Here is a 16,590-nt window from a genome sequence, read left to right as displayed (position 1 = left end):
TTATATATATACACACACACACACACACACACTTTTGTCATAGTACCCCCAAGAATTTAAAACTACTTTCACCCCTGGTTCCACCCAGCTTCATAGGTCATTATGTTTTTACATCCTGCAGAATAAGGAGCAGAACGGTAAATCTGACCTTTGTCTGCTCACTTACAAGAAGGTTTATTCAATAGTTACTGGTTAACAAAAGTTCTTAGTTTCTTAATTTGAGACTTAAGTTTTCCCAACTTAAGTTTTGTTGAAATTTCTGAAGATATTGTCAGACTTTACTTTGAGAGCATGTTCTGTATAACTGAAGCGGAAAACAAAGATTTTATCTTCTCCAGCATCATGAGACATCCATCCATTTTCTTTCACCCTTGTCCCTCAGTGGGGTCAGGAGGGGTGCTGGTGCCCATCTCCAGCCAACGTTCCGGGCGAGAGGCGGGGTCACCCTGGACAGGTCGCCAGTCTGTCACAGGGCAACACAGAGACAAACAACCATGCACACACACCTAGGGACAATTTGTAGAAGCCAATTAACCTAACAGTCATGTTAGGAGGAAACCGGAGTACCTGGAGAAAACCCACCATGCACAGGGAGAACATGCAAACTCCATGCAGAAAGACCGGGGCCGGGAATCGAACCCAGAACCTTCGTGCTGCAAGGCAACAGCTCTACCAACTGCGCCACTGTGCAGCCACCATCACGAGACACTCCTGATAAAATAATTTTACTATTTATTTTCTAATGACCTGAGCTTAAGAACCAATGAGTGTGAAAATGAATAACAGCATTAATTTGGTTGAATTTAAAGCAAAGGGATGTAGCTGAAATATTCCAGATACTACTCACTTTAATACTTGACTATGGTGCTTTTGACTTCATGAAATACGTCAAAAGCATTTTTTTGTTTTGTTTTTTACTTTATTTTTAATTACCCATTAAAAGCATTTAAAAAAAACAGGAGGTTAAGTAAATATGTGCAGCTTTGACCGTCCTGCAGACAGGAACCTGAAAGAACAGAAATGTATATACCTTGTCTGAAAGTTTTGACTTGACAGCTAATGAGGTGATTTACCTCCATGTTACATCATCTTTCCTTTTAACAACATTCATTTAGCAATTATGAATTCAGGAAAATAATTGTTTAAGCTTTGTAGGTGGAATTCATCACACTCTTGTTTGATGTATAACTTCAGTTGCTCAACAGTCCTGGTCTCCATTGTCGTATTTTGTGCTTCATAATGCACCACACATGTTCGATGGGAGAAGGATCTGGACTGCAGGCAGACCAGTCCACTCTTACTGCAGCACCATGCTGTTGTAACACGTGTAGAATGTGACTTGGCATCGTCTTGCTCAAATCAGCAGGGATGTCCCTCAAAAAGACATGGCTTGGATGGCATCATATGTTGCTCTAAAACCTGTATGAAACATTCAGCATTAAAGGTACCTTCACAAATGTGTAAGTTACCCATATCATGGGCATTAACACACCCCCATACCATCACAGATATTGGCTTTTGATCTGAGGAGGTCAGTTATTGTCTCTCTATGCTTCAGATAAAGAAGCATAAAGCTTCTTTCATTTCTTGACATCAAATAAAAATAGATCCTAGAAGCCAGAATCAAATCTGTTCCCAAACTTTGCGACCAGCAACAGTCCAGCAACATGACATATTTATTCTGGAGTTTCTTCTCCTAAAAATTAGGGGTGCACCAATTGCAGTTTTCTGGCCAATCGCCAATTACCGATCTTTTTAAAAAGCCTAACTTACCGATTCTGATTTTGGCCGATATAATTTTTTTGTCTGAAATGTTGCTCAATATGTCAAAAAAGTTGTTGAATTAGCAACAGCGGGTACTGTTGACTGTAAATGTGCAGACATGACGTGGTGGGCCGGTTTGTCAGTCAAACCTCTCACAGGATAAAAGAAAAGCACAGTGGTTGATTTTTACACCTTTGCCGAGGTTGGTAACATCGGTGGATAAGATTGGCTTCACATGTAAAAATGATCACCAATCTCAAAAAATTAAGGAAATCGGCACAGATAAATCGCCTGGCCGTTAAATCGATGCACCCCTACAAAAAATAGAGATGAAATCAGTTCAAGATCACAATGAGACACTGATATGTCAAGACTTAAAATGTATCAAAACAAGAACAGGATCAAAGAATTGGTTTAACTTTTTCAACCTGAGGAATTATTTGTCATTTTATTCCTGAGTTCACCGTCAATGCTGCAAAAACTAACAAGATATGACAAACGGCTAATTTTCTGATCATCTGTTTTAGAGAGGAATATTGAAAAATGAGCAAATTTAACAAAAACAGAAGATCAGATTTCAAGAAAAACAAGAGCTCTCACTATTGATTTTGATTTAATTTATTTTGAACAGATTTTTATAAACAGTAAAACTAGCAATCAGTAGGACAGAGAAAACATGTGCATAAATCAATAAACAGAAAAATTGACCACTATTTTTCTGTTTGAAAAGGATTAGGAAGACGTGGCCACTTATTTAATCCTACCCCTTATCTCATTATTTCTGAGCAGTTTACAAAGAAAACAAGAATGATCAAGAAAATAATTCATTGAAGGATTAAAAATACGAATCAAACTCGGTGAACCTTTAGAGCACAGGTGTCAAACTCAAGGTCCGGGGGCCAAATTTGGCCCGCCAGAGCTTTTTATGTGGCTTTTTTTATCAATAAGTCCTTGCAGTTTTTCACAAATCTGCAAAATTCACACAAAATCAACAAATCTCTAGATTTTTTTCTCATTTTACTGAAACATTTTTCTCAATATTGGTCAAAAACATTGAGTTTAAGTGTCTGTAATTTAAAAAAAATCACATTCGACATACATTAGCACAAATATAAAAAATTCTTACAAACATTTCTAAATTGGCATCACGCAATCTGTACTTTTAATTGCAAGAAAATCCTCCACTAAAACAATCAAAATCATGGAGGAATGGCTATTTATTGATATTGTAACAGTTTAATTGGTTTTATCAACATATTCTTGCACAACCGGTCCTTTAAGAGCATTCAGATTATTGACATGGCCCAAAATGAAAATGAGTTACACACTCCTGCTTTAGAGGATTCTGTCTATTTGGGTTTACAGAACTCTGCAGAACTTTCTTTACAAACCAAAACTCCAGCCAGTAGCGGCTCAGTGAATCTGGTCTGGACTCTGTGGATCAGAGTCATGGATTCAGAGACGCTGTAGAAGGACAGAATACCTGCTCTGTGGTCCAGGTACACTCCGACTCTGGAGGAAACTGGACCTGAGATGGAGGTCCAGATGTTGTTGTGACCAAAACTTGGAGAACCTTTACAACGTAAAGCCCAAGATTTATCATTATGTCCAAATTTACATTCATTACGACTTCCTGCTCTGCTGATATTCTTGTATGTGACTGCAACATAAACTCTCCCGCTCCTCTCCACCTCCCAGTAACAACGTCCAGTCAGACTCTCTTTACTCAGAACCTGAAGCCAATAAGTGAATCTGTCTGTATGACTTGGATAAGACTGATGTTGATCCATCCCTGTCACCTTCCTGTTCCCATCTGATAGAGCCAGCTTTGTGTGAGCTGTGTTTGGATCCATTGTGATTTTATATGAATACTTTAAGAATCCATCTCTGGTCTTTGGTTCTGGTCCTGACAGTAGAACATCCACCTCAGTGACCATCAGTGAGATGTTTGTCCATGAGTCTCTCAGGACGTCCTGTAGTTTGTCTCTGAGCTCTGACACAGCTGCTGTCACGTCCTCAAAGTGTCTCAGAGGACGGATGTTGATGCTGGATGAGBGTGTCGACTCCCTGAGTGCTGGCAGTGAGGGGTAGTTGAGGAGAAACTGGTTGTGATCCTCTGTGTGTGAGAGCTGCTCCAGCTCAGCGTCTTTCCTCTTCAGCTCACTGATCTCCTGCTCCAGCTTCTCCTGAACATCTTTGACTCGACTCACTTCAGTTTCCTGCTGGGATCTGATCTGCTGCTTCACATCAGAGCTTCTTTTCTGGAGGAGACGGATCAGCTCAGTGAAGATCTTCTCACTGTCCTCCACTGTTTTATCAGCAGAGTGATTGATGGCCTCCACCTCCTGTTGAAGCAGCTTCACTTCTTTCTCTCTGTCCTGGATTCTCTGCTGGATGTTTCCTCGTCTCTCCTCCAGCTCTCTCTGCCTCTCAGTCCTTTCTGCTGCAGTTGACACTGTGTCATGACCTTCATGCTCATCAACTGGGCAAATGTAGCAGATAAATGTCTGATCAGTGCGGCAGAACATCTTCATCACCTCATCATGCTTAGAGCAGATGTTCTCCTGGAGGTTCTTGGACGGCTCCACCAGCTTGTGTTTTTTTAAAGGAGCTACATCATAATGAGGCTGAAGGTGTTTCTCACAGTAAGAGGCCAGACAGACTAAACAGGACTTGATGGCTTTCAGTTTTCTTCCAGTGCAGAAATCACAGGCCACATCTTCAGGTCCAGCATAGCAGAGATCAGCAGGAGCAGCTTGGAGTCCAGTCTTCTTCAGCTGCTCCACTAAAGCTGCTAGCATGGTGTTCTTCTTTAAAACAGGCCTCGGTGTGAATGTCTCTCTGCATTGAGGACAGTGGCAGCTTTTCTTCTCCTCACCTTCATCCCAGAAGCTTTTAATACAGTTCATACAGTAGCTGTGTCCACAGGGAATCRTCACCGGATCCTTCAGTAGATCCAAACAGATCGAACAGGAGAAAGTTTCTYGGTCCATCTGATTCTGCTCCATTTCTGCTCTCAGTCACAGCGACTGTGTGAGTTTCATTTCCTGAGAACAGAAACTGGGTTGAGCTCTGATCTACCAATCACGTGTCAGTGCAGAGAGGCTCCAGCCAATCAGCTTTCAGCTTCAGCAGCTGTTGTTCCTCCCAGTTTCAAGGTTTGTTTAAGCACAGGAAAAAGAGGGAGAGTTATCAGGTTTTTCAGCCTGTTAAATATGTAGCAGGGCTGTAAATCTGACCTTTAACTCCTCATTTACAATAGTTTGTTAAATATTTACTGATTCATATAAATTCTTGGTTTCATATTTTGAGAATTTTTAAAACGATGTTTAGGTCTTGTTAGAAACCAAATATCTTGTCTTCTCCAGAAGAATTTTATTGTCCTTGTCACAAAGACAACAAAATTGCAGTTTCAGCTACAACCATCCATCCACAACATGGGGGTGGGGGGTGGGAGGAGGATAGTTGGCTGACTCCTTGCAGCCCGACAGGCGCCCTTGCAGGAGGAAATAGAAAAAAAATTAAGAGAAAACATCAGGTAAGGAAGGAAAGAAGGAGAGGCAAAAAAAAACCCAGCCTGGCTCACACTCTGCTCTTTGCAGGGCAGAGCTTGAGATGAAGAAAAATAACCTCGGCACTTAAGCACATATAAACACATATAGACAAAACAAGCCGGGTACGAGGAGGTGTGACATGCATATGGGTCTCATGTGAGTTATGTGTGTGTGTGTAACTGAAGCATGCGATTGCGAGTACGATCTTGGAATTCACGCCAGCTTTATCAGTTCAGAGACACAGCTGTACCAGGGAGGGGGGGCAGAAGAACAGAGTCTTCTTTAGAAATAACAACCAGGGAAGGATAGCTGGTCAGCCAAGGCCGGCCCGGGGAGCCAGATTCCAATAGCAGAATCTGGCTATTGGAATCTGGCTGGGGATGAAACACATCAAGGGATGAAACACATCTAATGTGTCTGGTGCTCACCACCAGAGCACTGTGGTGAGTTTTGAGTTACAGATTTACACACTGATTTTATGGACGATCTTTGGAGTGCCATGATGGGCCCTAGTCTCTTTACCCACATACAGAACACCACCAGGAGAACAAGTGATCAGAAAAATAAAGTTTATTTTAACAATGATGAAAAGTGAGACTGAACTTTGGGTCATGACCGAAAGAACGAGATCACGGGTACGAGCGGCCGAAATGGGTTTCCTCCGCAGGGTGGCTGGGCTCTCCCTTAGAGATAGGGTGAGAAGCTCGGTCATCCGGGAGGGACTCAGAGTAGAGCCGCTGCTCCTCCACGTCGAGAGGAGCCAGTTGAGGCTCGGGCATCTGGTCAGGATGCCTCCTGGACGCCTCCCTGGTGAGGTGTTCCGGGCACGTCCCACCTGGAGGAGGCCTCGGGGAAGACCCAGGACACGCTGGAGGGATTACGTCTCTCAGCTGGCCTGGGAACGCCTTGGGATTCCCCCGGAGGAGCTGGAAGAAGTGGCTGGGGAGAGGGAAGTCTGGGCCTCCCTTCTGAAGCTGCTGCCCCCGCGACCCGACCCCGGATAAGCGGCAGAAAATGGATGGATGGATGGATGGATGGATGGAAAAGTGAGACTGTGCGGTTCTTGTCCTTGTGAAGGGCAACCAGGGTCGTCTGTATTCTGAAGAAGAGCGAGAAGAGTATGGTGAGTTTGAGGTTGTTGATAAGTGGAACTTCAGGAAGAATTAGACTGATCTTACTTGGACGGAAGAATTACTTCTGCCAGGTGGGTATACAGTGGGTTCTGGGGAATGGTCTCTTTATTGGTGTCCTTGAACTGATCCGGGATCCAATGTGAGGTTTTGACGGAGTGAGTTCTTTGGTGGTAGATGGTAGAGACTGCACTGGATGGTGGATAGGTAAGTTCAGGTGTGAAGGAACGAGTAGCAAACCGACTGCCAGCTGAGAGTCAACTCTGTGTACTGACAGTAGTTTGAAGGGATTTCTGACCGTGAGTCTGCACTACAAAAATGGACATAAAGGTTTGTTGCAATGGATAGTGCAGAATAAAACACATTAATACATGTCCATTTATTAATATGTTATAACAATGTTAATAGTATCCATCCATCCATCCATTTTCTTACACCCTTGTCCCTTAATGGGGTCAGGAGGGGTGCTGGTGCCTCTCCAGCTAACGTTCCGGGCGAGAGGCGGGGTTCACCCTGGACAGGTCGCCAGTCTGTCGCAGATGTAAATAGTAATTATATTTATTGTTTTGCGTTAAGTAGTGTTTTATCAAAATAAGCTGTACAACACTGGTGACGACTTGAGCTTAAAATTGTGAATTTTCACTGACTGATTGATTTACAGAAGCTTAACTAAATTTTGCTTTCAAAACTTGCTTTTCAAAACTAAAATTTTTGCTAAATACAAAATACCAGTCAAATTGCAACATGACACTATCACCACTAGATGTCGCCATTTCCAGTAGGTCGTCACTAACCTGGATCTCCTCCTAACACTCATGGTTTCTTCAGTCATTGTTCCGACTTGTGTATTAATACAAGTCGGAACAATGACTTGTTCCGACAAGGATGATCATATCTTCTTTAAACTCTTCTGTTTGGTTTATACATAAATCCCTGGATTTTTATGTTGGGTCATCTGAAGTAAACATGATTAAAAGTGACAGCCGGACGCCCGGTTCTCAGTGACCCGGTGGTGGATTGCTCCACACAGCGAGCCCCGCTGGGAGATGAGATTTGATCTGCCGGTCTGTCAGGGAGGAAACCAACAGTAAATACTTAATCAGCCATTCGGTTCGCCTTTCAGAAGCTCATGAAATCTAATCAACTTAATCACGGCGTCACTTTCTCACGGCGTAATTAAACTCAACGCCTGTTCAGTGAAGGGTGGCTGACTTTAGGGCTGCAGTCTCAAAAACAAAAAGGCACAATGCAACTGGCATGCAGAGACTGGTGGAAATGTTTAAGATTTTAAACAGAAAATACTGACATTTCTTTCATATCCAATCTAATGAGCCCAACAAAGTCTCAAAAAGGGTAACATTAAATGCATGACAGATGTTGACGGTTAGAAAGGTAGCAAAAGGAAATTAAGGCAAAGCCTAAAATAAAGATCTGATGTTTGGTCAGAACAGAAAACCTTTTTTTCCCTTTATTTAACCAGGTAAAACCCAGATAGATCCAAATCTCATTTTCAAGACGGACTTGGACAGAAATCTCCAAAACATAACGACCTGGTTACGCAAAACTAAAACAAATTTAATCATATACAAGTTTGAAACAAACTACAAAACAGCTTAAAAGCAACAACATTGATTACTATAATTACATTGCTTGTTTTTAAAGCTAATAAAACCAAAAACTAAAGGAAGTAAAGAAAGAGAGACGGATTTGGAGCTGATAAGTCGAGTTAATTTGTAAACATGACCAGAACAAGGCAGTTCAAAGTACTTTGCATGATAAAAACATGATAACTAATAATGAAACAAGCAACAAACATTACATTTCGTCAAAATATATATCAAACATATCAATAAATGTTCTACTTATTAAAGATAACTAAACAAATCATCCATAAATCAAAATCAAATTTTGATCTAAGGGTTTTTAAGTCTAAAAAACTTAAAAGTTATTTAGGTTTAGGGGTTTTTAGTCTCTTTTAAGTCTAAGATCCCTTACATCAAGGGTTTCAGTGATTTAAAGGAACTCAGTGTTTCATCAGTTTTGCAGTTTTCTGAATGTTTGTTCCAAATGATTGAAGCTGCTTCTGCATTTTTTTTGTGAGTTAAAGTTGTGTATCATCAGCATAGTTATGGTAAGAAGTTTCTTAAATCTGAATGAAAAGATAATAAATAAACACACACATCCTTTCCCGTTTCCCTATGGAATAAAACACAATCCCAGGATTTTAAATGATGATGGCATCACTTTAGATTCCTCAAAATGTATCTGAAAAACAAAAATCTGAACAGAAACTCAAAGCAAACAGTGAGAAACTTGGGATCAGTTCATGTTTTCATGCAGCCAGTTGCAGCCAAACCTGCTTGACAAAGCGGCAGGAAGTTCGCCTGAAGGCTGCAGAAGGTTTTTACTCCGTAATGTCTGGCCTGAGGAGAACATCGGAGAGCGATTTGATGGGAGCTCATTTCATACAACACCTCATTCCCTGTGCCCGGCGGGGTTTTAGCCACAGGCTGAACTACGGCGCAATCTGTGAAATCTGTGTTTCCCATCAGACGCAGTAATAACCTCTGTGCTGTGTCTGCGTGATCTTATCTACTTTATCTGAGTTTGAATGTCAGGAAGCGGCAGGAGGAGATGCAGTGCATATTATTATTATTATTTTTACCACATTACATGAAATGGTTGCACACCGTGGAAACGTCCAGGTGCTTCATATGTGAGAACATCTGACTTTATCACCAGCTTCCTCTGATTCCCCGCGCGTCGCATCCGGAGGGTCTGCTGGGAGATTCCTGCATGTTTCACAGCCGAGTTACCAGGACAACAACTCAGAACGACCCTGGGCTCATTTACGCTTCCGTGTCCAGCCATGGTGCAAAAAAAAAAACACATACAGAAATATTAAAATAAAAATGCTGTGGGGAAAAACAATAAAAATGAATAAAAGCCACAAAAAAAAAAAAAGAAAATTTAATGAAATAATTTCCAGGTAGTGACTTCTTTTGCGGGCTGCACAGTGGCGCAGTTGGTAGAGCTGTTGCCTTGCAGCAAGAAGGTTCTGGGTTCGATTCCCAGCCTGGGGTCTTTCTGCATGGAGTCTCCATGTTCTCCCTGTGCATGGTGGGTTTTCTCCGGGTACTCCGGTTTCCTCCCACAGTCCAAAAACATGACTGTCAGGTTAATTGGCCTCTCCAAATTGCCCCTAGGTGTGTGTGCATGGTTGTGTGTCCTGTGTGTCTCTGTGTTGCCCTGCAACAGACTGGCGACCTGTCCAGGGTGACCCCACCTCTCACCCAAAACATTGGCTGGAGATAGGCACCAGCAACCCTCCCGACCCCACTGAGGGAAAAATATATCCAATATGGTCCGACACATATCCAAAATATGTGTCGCACCAACTGTTTCTGTAATGATTCTTCTGCATAACTTCATGAGTGACACAAAGCAAACAATTAAATAACTAGATAAATATTTAAAAATTAAAAGAAGGTACATTTTTTAAAAAGTTAAAAATCATTTTATTAAAAAACACAAGTAAATAAAAATGGAAATACAAGTTGCTCTATCGGAGATGATCAGCTTGTTGAAGATGATTGACGTGGATTAAAACCTGCGGTGATTGGAGGCGAAGGAGCGAAGAACAAAAAGAGGATTATGCAAAACATGCATTATTATGCAAATAGAGGAGCAAATAGTCTGGTGTCACATATTGTGTCATTTATCAGTGATAAAACTAGATAGTCTACATGTATTTTTAAAACTTTACACCAACTTAGAAAATTATTTCCAGCAAATTTTTAAAAATGTAAAACTTTTAAGCACTGAAAATATTTTTGCTGACCCACATTTCACCTGTTACAAACATATATCATCTTAAACTTACATGTCTGGAACCAAGCTCAAAAAGATTATCCATAAAAATTAAGCTATAAAAATAAACTTTAAATATGAGAGAATGGGTTTAATATTTAATTAAAATCATTGCTGAAAACAAGAAAACTGGTTTTCATCTTGTTCTTCATAAATTTTTATATTTTGTGATGTTTTCACAATTTAAGACATTTTGCTTCTATAATGCTGAAGTGGCAGAAACATTATTATCTGATATTTCTAATAGTTGAAATATGATTTAATTCTCTGTAACTAATTAAATACAAGCTGAAATGTGACTTAATTTTACAAAATAATTATACAGTCAGACAGATAAACAAAAAACTAGGAATTTCACTCTGCTGTCAAAACTTCATTAAAATATTGAGTTGGATTTTATGACGCAGTAAAAAGTTTTCTAGCTGCACATATGGAGGATATTCCTGTAGAGTTTTGCATTATTTCTATTAATACATGAAGCAATTTAAGTTAAAAAATGTTTAGAAAAGTTGTTCGAAATGAAGGTAAGAAAATGAAACCGCTTGTTGTTAATCTTTTTCACTCAAGAAAACTTTAAAGGCAAGAAAAAAGATTTAAATAATAAAAGAAGGGAATAATTTCCTGCCATGTCTGAGATAATATCTTTAGAAATATGTGGTCAACATTTCCTTAACATGGAAACACAAAAACATCCCTGAGTCACCATCCCTCCACCACCGTGCCCAACAGTGGATATGAACTGTTTTTGTTCAGGTTCCTCCAAACATGGAGAGGATCGTTTTGTTCAAAAATGTCACGTCTAGAAGAGACATCAGTGAATTTATTGATACATTTGCTCCTAGGAAGATTGTCTTAAATGTTTCTTGGGTTTTTCTTCATGCTGCAGATCTGCAAAGAGCAACAACTGCTTTTGTTTTGCTGATCATAACTTTCCCTCTTAAATCTGGAAGAAGCAGCTGAAATTCTGCATCAAAAACACAAACAGAAAAAGAGAAGAGAGTTTTTACTATTGCTTGTTCTTGAAAGACGTTTAAAGCAACTGAAAGCAGCTCACAAAGCAACAAAACAAAACTTTAAAGGACAGAAACTTTGAACTAAACAAAAGAAGAAGAAGACATGGATTTCTGGGTGCGTTCACACTGCAGCCTGAAGTGACTCAATTCCGATTTTTTTTGCCAGGGTCGTTCCCACTGCCAGTAAATGCGACCTGTATGTGTTCTGCTGTGTAAACGTGCAAACGACCTGAAAGTGTCCCGCATGCGCAGTAGAGGGSRCCAWAGCGTCAGCGTTCTCAGTGTTCTGCCAACCGCCATAAAAGAAGAAGAGCTCAGTGTTTGCGGAAGTAAACATGGAGGCTAACGGTGGAGCTTAGCTTACATATTTGAAGTTGTTATCAACTGGAGCAGCATATTAAAAATCTTAATGCTCATATAATCCGTCATGGTTGTTGTTTTTCTTCCCTCTTGCTCGTATCAGGACGCAGAATAGTGAGATTTGTTGAGAATCAGTGACGTTCAGTTCGGATGAATGCGACCTGGACGTTATGGTCGCATTTGAATCGGATACGTATCGGATATGGATCACATTCTAAAAAGAATCCGACCTGAGCTGTTCACACTGCCATGAAAAGATCAGATACAGGTCGCATTACGTCAAAAAAATCGGAATTGGGTCACTTCAGGCTGCAGTGTGAACGATTTGAAAACAAGCATGTTGGGACCTCCACTTCCTCTTCCTCCTCCTCCTCATGATGTCACTGCCTGCTAAAGCCTCCAGCAGCAGCAGAGCGGCGGGGGGAGAAGTCAGAGCCTCTCTGCCAAACAGTTTGGAGGTTTTTCTTGTCAGAAGGAGAAGCGATGGCACCGGCGCAGGAGACCTGCAGCAGGAGCATGCAGAGGCCAGATGGTGACGTGAGCAGAAGGTCCGGGAGGAAGAGGAGGAGGAAGAGGAGGAAAGCCAAAGGTTGGTCAAGAATCTAAACTCACATTTAGTCAAACTGAACATTGAATCTGTCCAGGATGTTTTTATTATTCCAGTTTCTGTTAGAATGAGATTCTGCAGCTGATCTTTGTCTGTTTGCAACATTTTTATTAAGAGATTATTTTCTGTTTACAATAAACTTAATTACTTCAGTGAAACTAAACTAAACTCGGACAATGGGATTGATTCTCCCTCTGAAGCCGTTAAGTCTCCAACCCTGCAAAAACACAAAATCTTACCAAGTGTTTTTGGTTTCTAGTGAAAATATCTTAGTTCACTTGAAATGAAGCAAAACTAACTTATAGGTAACTTTTCACTAAGAGTTTGTTTTAAGTCAATATCTCCTTAATGTTGATGTTTCGTTGGCAGATTATTTCACATTTTCTCTTATTATAAGTGAAATAATCTACCAGTGAACCCAGTACCTTTTAGTAATATTAAGACATTATTGACTTAAAACAAACTCTTACTGAAAAGTTACTTCAAAGTTAGCTTTGTCTTATTTCAAGTGAACTAAGATATTAGAAGAAAAAACACTTGGTAAGATTTTGTGTTTTTGCAGTAAATAAAGTCGCATGTTGTTAATTTATTACAGTCAGACTCATTTCACTTTTTGTCTTCTAAGCATGTTAGTTTTTCTACAGCATGGTGAATATTTAAATAACTATTAAGAGCATCGCCATCCAGTTTTCTGCATCTATGAACTCATAAATGTCAAATATAGTTTTGGATTCTGTTAGTTGTTAAAGTTCAGGCGTACGGGAAACATCATTTCAGCTGCTGTTGTGGTACATTCATATTCAACAAATCAACAGGTTTCATTCAGGTGTAACTAAAACAGAAGCCAGGAGACTGTTTTATAAAAATAAAACTGGAAGAAGAGGCAAAAAAATAAACACTCATATTGACTCTTGGGGTTTACTGCAAAGTTGTTAGCTCAGAAAAATGACATCAGACTTCACAGATACTATGATCAACACACTGTCATCATTTAAAAAGAAAAATCAGATTTATGTGCAATAACACATGCATGCAGAGGCTCTGCTCCAAGATGCCAAACTTAGCGGTGTTCAATGCTCAGTAGAGAAAAACAGAAAACTTTTCTATCATGTTGCTCATAAACTGGTGAATGAATGAAACTGATGGTTGAGGTGCAGAAACCAAACGCAGGTTAGACCATCTCTGCCAGAGAAAAAACTGAAGCAATCTCAGAGAGAAATTTCAAACATAGATTAGAGAAGCAATATTTAACATTTTTACACCACAAACCAGAATAATATAAAGTAGCAATTCATTTTTATCCCTGAACTGTATTCTGCAGATTGTTAAAAACAAGCTGACATTTCACTGTTTAACAAATGAGCAGAAGGAGTTCAGAGGTTAAATCTGTGAAGCAAAAGTCTAAATGCTGGATTTTCTGTGTGCCGTTTGCATAAACGTATTATCTGATGGAGATAAGCTGGAAGCAGAATTAATCATAATTACAGGTCAGCTTGATGAAGCAGCCATTGTTCTGCACATGTTGATCCTCTAAAAGCTGCAGATTACTCTGTCATGACTGCAGTTTCACATCCACTTCTTACTTTAAATGCTTTAAGCTTATTCCACTTTATTAAAGACCCATCAACCTTTTTATAAGTGGAATCATTGCTCTGCATAGTCCACAAAATTATGTGATTTTTAAACAGCTGATGCTTCTGTTTGCAGCAGGTATTTTACAAATGATGACATCTTTTTCTCACTGAGGAAAATTACTATTTTGACACCAGGATTAAAACAATTTTCAGTTAATCACATAAAATGAATAAAATGTCACCAACTGTGTAATTATAACTTCATATTTTCATTACATTAATGATTACATATCATAAAATTTGTTGTGAAACAAAAATATTCTGCATTAACGTGGAATAACGCTGCATTTCTAGGGTTCCTCAATGTTAAACAAGTCACTAAATGTTGCTTTGTGAATAATCATAAATTTCTACAAGAAGGTCCATCACAAGTTGATGCAGAATCTCAACATTAAACATTTTGTTTGATATTCTTCTTCTGGGTTTGAACCTGCGCAGTAAAACCACTCGGCCATCACAGCGCCCTCTGCTGGAGCCGATAAAGTAACACTGTGAAAATATGTGAAATAAAATACAATTAAGTTCATTTCTGTTCGAAACAGAAACTTTCTGGTTTAAATACGAGACTTAAATGCAACTTTAAAGATACATCTCAGATCGTTAATGTTGCCTGAAATCTGTTCGGGCAACATTAAAAATGAAGTAGTAAAAGTCGCGGAAACTGTAACGAAAATTGTGTTTTAATGTTGATTTAAGCATTTTAGTTGAGCAGTTTTATTTGATATGGTTTTATTCACATTTAAGGCGATTTTATTTAATGACTTGATCGAAAATCATTAAATAAAATAATCTTTATTTTATGATTTGATCAAAAAGAGTAGCAAGAAAAAACTCCACAAGTTAAATAAATAAATACGCAAAACATTTTTTAACAACATAAAAGGAGGATTTTTTTCCATGATAAAATAAAGTAAGTTCAGCTGATTTTGGTGACAACATGACTGAATTAGTAAAACAGATGAAAATATGAAATCATTGTCAGATTTTCAAAGCAGAAAAAAATGTTTTGGCTGCAATAAAAATCCCTTCTGCTGCCTTTTAAAGTCAAATTAACGAGCTGTTATTCGCTGGCCGCTGCGTCTCGGGAAATGATTTGATTGTCCCGCTTTCAGGCAGGATTACGGGCCAGCAGCTGCTGTCCTCCTCGTCTGTCTGCGTTTGCACGTTTTCATAGATGGGATGTATTTCGGATAAGTGCTCTCCATCGCTGCCTTCAGACCTTTGAGGCATTTCAACGCACATTTCCGCAGATGGACGCTACGGTGGCCCTCACTTCTCTGGAAACATTAGCTCGATGGTTTTCATGCTCGTTCCACAGAATTTCTTGAATCCTCTGCAAAACAACATTTTTCTTGCGAAAGGGAGAACTCTGGTGGATTTAAACCTAGAAATCGTTGACACTAAATAGAAGTAAGAGCATATAATGATTAACAAGCAGCAGTGACTTGTGTTTTTCTGTTTGCTCTCATGACATAAAGGGTGTTTAAAGTGAGGTCTGCGGGCCATTTGCGGACCCTGGACCAAAGTTAAACAAATTAGGACAAAAATTCAAACTTTTAAATGAAAACCTACTTTAAAAATATCAGATGCGATCATTTGGTTTCGTTTTGTTGTCATGGTAACTAGGAACAGCAAACAAAATGCTTTTAACTGCCACATTAAAACTTTGCTGAATGACCTGCAGCCTGATTTCATTGCTGAGAAAAGATTAATTTTATTATTTTATTTGCTCAGTGTCAAGAAGCTGTGATGGCCGAGCGGTTAAGGCGTTGGATTTGAAATCCGATGGGGTTTCCCCGCGCAGGTTCAAACCCTGCTCACAGCTAACGGAGCAGAATAAAAAAAGATCCAAGTGTGGATGTTCTTACTATCAACACTACAGTCACAAAACTATGTTTGCATCTAAAACAGCAAATTCAGATTATTGGTGTGCATCATGCATGAACTCCTCCAACTATCAGGAATGTTTAAACTCAAGATGTGACTTTATTCAACTTATATGCACAGAATATTGTTTCTGTACAGACTTTTACTGAAACCATGAAAAAACAGAATATAAGATTATTACTTTAAAGAAAAATGGATGGACGGCTTGATGCAGCAATAATTTCATAGCCTGGTGAACGAATGAATGAACCACATATAAAACAGGTCAGATGCTTTAATTACATCTGTTTACTGAATCATTCACTAAATGACATTCATTTATTGAATGATGATGTCTATATAACATACATAACGCTGTAAACGGGTCTTAATCCAAAAAGTTTCCACATTCCTGTGCCCTTGAGGAAGGGCAGTCCAGGTTGCAGGTAGATGAGACAATTTGCCATTAATTGCTGCGTGAAAATGAAATTATCCACAGCTGTCAGACCCCAAACAGAGAGCAGGACTTCCTCCCACCATGTCTAAGTTAATTATTCCAAAAAATAGGGTTTAAAGACACAACCAGAATGAAGAAACCTCAGTATAAGTCAGATATGGATTTATCTTTTTATCCCTTCAACTTTTAACAAATAAAGAGCCGTTCCCACTTCGCTGTGAGCAGGATTCGAACCTGCGCGGGGAAACCCCATTGGATTTCGAGTCCAACGCCTTAACCTCTCGGCCATCACAGCTGGATTGGTACTTATGTAATGAAGAAGCAACAAATGAATG

The 16,590-nt window shown here is 39.5% G+C and overlaps 2 protein-coding genes and 2 non-coding genes across 5 annotated transcripts in view; 2 read left to right on the top strand and 2 right to left on the bottom strand.

Moving 5' to 3' along the window:
• Window positions 1-2,878: 2,878 nt before the first annotated feature.
• Window positions 2,879-4,891, bottom strand: LOC103479969 (tripartite motif-containing protein 16-like). Its single transcript, XM_008434685.2, has one exon. The coding sequence runs from the start codon at window positions 4,770-4,772 to the stop codon at window positions 3,114-3,116; it is 1,659 nt and encodes a 552-aa protein (XP_008432907.1). The 5' UTR covers window positions 4,773-4,891; the 3' UTR covers window positions 2,879-3,113.
• Window positions 4,892-11,945: 7,054 nt separating this feature from the next.
• The window catches only part of LOC103479970 (double-stranded RNA-specific editase 1-like), a 22,092-nt gene continuing 17,447 nt past the window's right edge, over window positions 11,946-16,590 (top strand). For both annotated transcript variants that reach the window (XR_536024.1, XM_008434687.1), the window contains exon 1: window positions 11,946-12,280. Coding sequence is in view for 1 of the 2 variants with exons in the window: in XM_008434687.1 (XP_008432909.1) it covers window positions 12,175-12,280 (106 nt within the window). In the remaining variant the exon portion in view is untranslated. The remainder of the gene's footprint in view (window positions 12,281-16,590) is intronic.
• Window positions 15,676-15,757, top strand: trnas-uga (transfer RNA serine (anticodon UGA)). Its single transcript has one exon. It is a non-coding gene; the product is annotated as a tRNA-Ser (tRNA).
• trnas-cga (transfer RNA serine (anticodon CGA)) lies at window positions 16,469-16,550 on the bottom strand. Its single transcript has one exon. It is a non-coding gene; the product is annotated as a tRNA-Ser (tRNA).

This window comes from Poecilia reticulata, linkage group LG17 (assembly GCF_000633615.1).
Source record: "Poecilia reticulata strain Guanapo linkage group LG17, Guppy_female_1.0+MT, whole genome shotgun sequence".
NCBI classification, from domain to species: Eukaryota; Metazoa; Chordata; class Actinopteri; order Cyprinodontiformes; family Poeciliidae; genus Poecilia; species Poecilia reticulata.
Note: the sequence above shows the minus strand (reverse complement) of the source record. Positions and strands in the feature narration are given on the sequence as shown.